This window comes from Monopterus albus, unplaced genomic scaffold (assembly GCF_001952655.1).
Source record: "Monopterus albus unplaced genomic scaffold, M_albus_1.0 scaffold31.1, whole genome shotgun sequence".
Classification (NCBI taxonomy): Eukaryota; Metazoa; Chordata; class Actinopteri; order Synbranchiformes; family Synbranchidae; genus Monopterus; species Monopterus albus.
In genome coordinates, this window is record NW_018127911.1 from 3,577,083 (window position 1) to 3,583,557 (window position 6,475).

Here is a 6,475-nt window from a genome sequence, read left to right on the forward strand (position 1 = left end):
TTTTAATTTTTAAAATAAAGTGCAAACAATTCCAGTGTACTAAAAGTTCTGCCGAATGAGTAATGCCACTATCACTGCAACTCAGATGTTTGAGAAACATCAGAAGGACAACTTGCAGGAGGGGATGCTCCATCTGAGCCCTGTGCTTGGATCTGATTGATTGGGCCTCCTCTGAACTCAGGTTGGTCTCATAAAGCTGAGAATGACATAACCCAAATTTACTGAGTGCCCAGTCCTGTCTCACCTGTCCTCTAATGTGATCAACCAGGCCACCAGCTGTTGTGTCTCAGGAATAGCCACTAACCAGGCACAGTCGTGAAAAAGGCTTCCGCTGGGTCCTTTACTGGCTGGCCCATTCTGTTAAGAATAACACTGGACTGGCCAAACCATGACACCATGTACTCAAGTTGGCACAGACATTATACCTGAGGTCTAAGTACTGCATCGTCTCTGCTGGGTTCACCTTGAGAACAGTTCGCATTCACTGTCACAGGTTCAGCCTCTGACTGATTTAAATTTAGTTTGGAGGGTTTATTTTGTGCTTGGGCCACGTTAGCCTCAACTCTGCCAGCACTCACTCCTGCTAGCTCCTCTAGTATTTCCTGCTGGTTTTCTGAATCAGACTCAGCAGAGGGATTCTGCTCCACCTCACGCCTAACAGCATCTATCTCATCCTCACTGTAGGCAGGGTCGGCAGTTCGAAGAGTCTCTACAACCACCGGAGCTGGCTCTTCCCTCAGCCCGTTGGCCCACCTCTGATGAACCTGATAAGGAGTCATTTGGCTGGGGAGAAAAAGGAACAGGTTTGTTACAATGTTAACACCCTGTTTTCTATCTAATTACTGAAGCAGAATTTTGTTTGAACAGCTTTAAATTGAGCTAGAATGCTTCAGCTCTGGAGGAGGTGGATCCCTTCGGCAGCGCAGAGGTGCAGTGATGCCATGCTGGAAGGCTGCTTGCACACTTCCATACATGCATACCTGTAGAACAGTCAAACAAATATACCAGTATAGAGAAAGACTGTTTGATTTTATGTGCCAGTGAGAATTTATCAAAAGGTCCTTACCACAATGGCAATCACTATAATGAGGAGAACTGGGACCTGTAGAGTAATTGGTAGATCTTTGAGGAGGGCTATAAGAAAGTCACTAATCCCTTTGCCAACATGCTTCAGCGGCTCTGTGATGAAGGTTGTGATGGTAACCGAGAGTGCCTAAACAGAGAAAGATGTTTAAAATGCAACTTTGTGCCATTTCCAGACACATACAGATATTCAAAACTAATACAAATTTTAAAAGTAGTAAACTTTAGGAACATTCACAAATTTAATGGGATGTTATGAAATGCTTTCATCATTCTAGTTCCCGAAGAAAACTGCAAAATAAGACAAGTTATTAGAGTTGTTTTTGTTTTTGGCAGCCTGTTTTAATTTTAGTTTTAGTCTAGTCTTTGTGTGAAGCTGTCATTTTAGTTTTTATTAGTTTTAGTCACGTTCATACTCTTTTTAGTCGTCAAGTTTCAGTCAACTAAAAGTCTGAGCATTTTAGTCTTATTTTAATCAGAATTGTCCATGACTATTTTCATCTAGTTTTAGTTGACGAAAACTGATGACATTTAGTCTAGTTTTAGTCAATGAAAATTGTATTTGTCTCTTTTTAGTAATGCAATTCTATTTAACCCAGTCAATATAGTATAAGTACACCTAGTAGTATAGACAAAACCAAAAGTTTCTTTAAGCCAAACCCATTTCAAACAAGGTTATCTTATTATATTATTGTTACCTTATAGACTCAAGAATACATCCATTCCAGAGTCTAGAATCCAGACACGGAAGATGCTCTGATTTGAATGTACAACATTTATTTTACCAACCAAACATGTTAGAAGTACACACACATAAATTGAAATAAAATAAAATAGACATATCACATGACAATGCCAGAAAAAAATTAATACATTCAAGTTTACCAAAGAGAAACAAGGTGCTTGAATGCTCGAGCTACAATAACATAATAAAAAGTGCAAATAAAATGTGTGTGTCTGTTACTTGTATTGATTCTAAACTGAAGTCAGATTTTGCATCATAAAAATTATTAAAAGATATAACACTACAAATGGTTTGGACCTTAGAGAGATATAATGGGATGGGAAGCACTGGCTGCATACAGTGGAATTTGTTGACAGAAAAGAACAAACAATACTGAATTATGTCAACTACTGAACCAAATAACCAGCAGTCTCAACAGCAACTACATAAACTGTAACCCCCTGGATGTGTTATTTTAAGACCGTTTGTCACAAACAATAAAAAAAACAAAACTGTCCAGTACACATTACTCTTTGGCTATATTTTTGACATCAAATTTTCTTTTCTCTGGTGCCTGGCACAGATAAAGTCTTCACAACCAAATCAGAATCAACAATTTAAGAGCAGCAGAGTTTTTTTGCATGGATATGGGAAAGGTTGCTTATTAATATGCTCTGTTTGTGTGTTTGTACAGTATATGCATGCTTTTTTGCATATCTGTTCAGGCCAGCCATTAACTACTACTTAGGCTTGTATACTTTGAGGAAAGCACTTCTTTCCAAAATGGTCCTAGCCCTGTTCCTGCGGCCACAAGAGAGGTAACCAGTTACACTGAAGACCCTCTCTGTAAATGCCTGAGAGGCTGGCATCGCCAGGAGGTCCAAGGCCAGAGGTTTCAGTGTTTGAAATGCAGTGGAACATTGAGTTAACCAATGCTCAATGCCGGATTCATCAACCTCAGCACTAGTAGCAGCAGTCTGGTGGGACTCGGACAGCCTCTCTTTATATTTTAAAATCTCCTGCCTAATGTTTGTTATCTTGGCTGTCTTGGGCCTCGATGGACGATTAGCACTGAAGAACTTAAAATCTATGCCGTTTTGCGGGGGTTGACTCTGAAGCCTCTGTACCCTCATTTGCGACTTGCTCATCATCGGTCAACTGCTCTTCTCGTACTTGCACTCTTTGTGACACGAGATGAGCAATGTAATCCTCTGCCATTCTGACAAGATTCTGTACTTCGTTGTCATAACTTTCCAGAAGGGTTTCAGCTACACAAGGGTTCACAAAGTATGCTGCTGCAGGAAGTGGTGAGAAGTTGTCAGCTGTTATGTCAAGAAACACACTAAAGCGCCTATCCATAGTGATGGTCCTCCGACACATGCACGTCAGCTCATGAAGTAATTGTATCGAACCACTGTGTCGAGGCGTGTTTTGTCACGGACTTTTCGCCTGAGTACACCGTTTTTGTAGACAGCACACACTGCCATTGAAAGTTTTCCCAATACTGCGTGGTGACCATGGCGGACTCTTTTCAGAGGCCTGACCCACTGTCTTTCGAAGGGAATGTTGCCGACAAATGGCGAATCTTCGAGCAGGAGTATGACATTTTCATCGCAGTGGCGCAACACGATAAACCTGCCAAGACAAGGGCCTATATCCTCCTCAATTTCGCAGGACCGGAGGCCATAGAACGAGAGCGTTCGTTCATCTATGCAGCGGAGGTGCGTACACCGGGTGAGGATGGCGCTGTTTTATCTCCCGCAGAATCAAGAGAGGATCCCGAATGCCTGAAAAGAAAGTTTCGTGAAATTTGCAATCCTCGACAAAACAAAACCATGGAGAGACACAAGTTTCACTCCAGAAACCAGAAACAAGGTGAGACTATTGAATCATTTATCAGTGATCTCAGGATTAAGGCAAAAGCATGCCATTTTGGAGAATTGACTGATGAGTTAATCTGTGACAGGATAGTGTGTGGCATCAACAGTGAAAGCTTAAGGAAAGCACTGTTAAGGGACAGCAACTTAACCCTGACAAAAGCCATCTCAATATGTGGCATACACGAAATGACTGAGGAAAACAATAAAACATTGGCGATGCCGCAGATGCCCACCAATGTGGATGCAATACATCCAGTTTCCAGCAGGCACCACTGCACTAGACAAAAACCCAAAATGGAACAAATTGATGCACCCATCATAACAAATTGCAAAAACTGTGGAAACAATCATCTGGCAAAGAAAGAAAAATGCCTGGCTTTTGGACAGCTGTGCCACAACTGCAAGAAAATGAATCATTTCAAAAAATGTTGCAGACCACATTGGCAGTCTGGTCCTAAGAACACAAGCTTCAAAAAGACAATACATGACCTTGAAATGGACAAGGCCCCTGTATATGATGACACTTTCTATGTTGATGGCATAGAATTTGACAGACACGTTGACACTGTTAACTCTTTCATGACAGAGCAGGAAGAGGGATTTGTCACTATGCACATAAACAAAATTCCAATTGAGGTAAAAGTCGACACTGTGGCAAAGTGTAAGGTAATGTCGCAAACAACATTCAAGCGAATTGCCAACAACGAACAACCGCTCAAACAAGAAAGCTTGCCTAACCTAGTGGCTTATGGTGGAAGTAGAGTTAAAACAAAAGGTTCAGTTACACTACAATGTTGTTTAAAAGGACAAAGTCATACACTCTCATTCTTCTTGGTGGATCGAGATGTCCAACCGCTGTTAGGATTTCGTGCATGTTTAGACATGGGGGTTATCACAATGAGTCCACCTGATCAGTATGGAGAGCAGTACTGAATAGATCCTCAAAGAATATGAAGACTTGTTCACTGACGAACTTGGGGAACTCCCAATCACATACTCCATGACCATAGACCCAAGTGTGCAGCCTGTTGTTCGCCCTGCACATCGCATTCCACTGTTTTGAGGTGCAGCTCCAGCCCTTCAGGTGCCATACCTCTTCAGCTGAGCCATTTTCTCCCTCTCAGAGATGTCCACTGTGTTAACGACTGCCTCTGCTTTCTTCTTAGCCTGCTCCATCTTCTTCAGCATCTGGAAAAGTTGCAAAGAAATTAACTAATTAACATCCACAAAAATATTGTGACCATTCACTGACTTCCATGTTCCTTTAACTAAATGTTTTGAGTGTTTTTGTATCAGCTGTAATAATTTCAATCAACTTTGGTGTCTATGATCTATTATCAACAGTTGTACTATTGCCATTTTTCTTATCTTACCCTTCTCTTTTTCCTGGCCTTGGCCTCAGCAACTCGTTTGATGGGCCGGGCATCAATCTCTTTCCATTTTTCTTTGTACTCCTCCACCATCTCCTTGGTGACGGGCACTGGTTTCTTCCGGTATTTACGTTCATCCTCCAGGAACCACTCAGGTACCTCCCATGGCTCTTCGGAGCTAGCAAACCTGCAGAAGCGTACAATCAGCTTGCTGCACAGTAATATACAGTGTATTTCAGTAACACTTGTGATGTACCAATACCACTTTTCTCTGTTGAAGCACACTTCAACAGTATTTTTACTGGATGTGGATTCCCAACACTAGTTTTGTAGCTGACAATAACAGATAAAATCAGTGGACAAAATTATTAACTTGCAAAGGACAGTTAAAATTTACCCTAAAAGTTTAAATTTTACTGTAAAACAACTGCACCTGCTAAGAGCAAAATTTACCAGCCAAAATAACTGAAACATGTTCCAAAGATGTTCTTCCAATTCTACATACTACATGTAAATTTTAGGCTAATTTCTGAACCTGTATACAAATAATAATTTATCTATCAATAAAGATGTGAACATTGTACAGCACTGTTTATACATGTAGCACCTCATCTCATTGTGTTCATGTTGCAAGGCACACCACATACTCAAACACACTCACAGACCTGTGGAAGGAGCTGTCCACCAGGTCTCTGGCTCTCTTCTTAGATGTAGCAATCTGACAGCCAAGAGCCAGGCCTTCTGCATCCAGGATCCTAGCTTTCTTACCTGAGAAGCACAGACAACACAAACATCCACAAAGTTACACACAACATGCTGACAGGTTCATTCTCCACTTTGTTACTCAAGTACCCCTGTTTTAGGCTGACATATGTAAATATATTCATTTGGTTCTTACTATGAGTGTTTGAAATGTGCTTGAGATGTGTGGCAATTCTGTTCTGTGCTTTCCAGAACAGTAATTTCATTAGAAATGCACCCCACTAATGTCAACGGTTGTGTTTTGGTCTCATGTGTAGGCTGGAGTTTAATGGAGTAAAGAGAAGGAGAAGAACAATGAACCATCAAAATTATTTTGTAAAACAGGATGACCACTCACTGCAAGATGATCTGAATAAGATCACTAGATAAGCAACTGATATACAAGTATTTCTCATCACTCACTGGTGCTTTCTACAGGAACAACTTGGAAGTCATCGTCATCTGCCTCTCCTAACATCCCAGCAGCCCCCTTGGCCTGCTTCATCCTGGTAATTTCCCTGGGGGAAAAAAAAGGCATGATTTATCATTTGTTTAAATGTCAATGGTACGTCTTTAACCCAGAAAAACCCCACAGTAGACAGCCACTGTAAACAAGGTTTTATTTCTCATCATCACTGCTGTCATCTGAGTCACTGTCATTCTCCTCTTCTGCTTCT

General features: G+C 41.1%; 1 protein-coding gene across 1 annotated transcript in view; it reads right to left on the reverse strand.

Moving 5' to 3' along the window:
* Nucleotides 1-4,767: 4,767 nt before the first annotated feature.
* ftsj3 (FtsJ RNA 2'-O-methyltransferase 3) overlaps nucleotides 4,768-6,475 on the reverse strand; it is an 8,160-nt gene continuing 6,452 nt past the window's right edge. Inside the window, 4 exon segments of the mRNA XM_020596869.1 lie at nucleotides 4,768-4,875; nucleotides 5,061-5,244; nucleotides 5,723-5,825; nucleotides 6,222-6,325. Of these exon segments, the coding sequence (XP_020452525.1) occupies nucleotides 4,768-4,875; nucleotides 5,061-5,244; nucleotides 5,723-5,825; nucleotides 6,222-6,325 (499 nt within the window).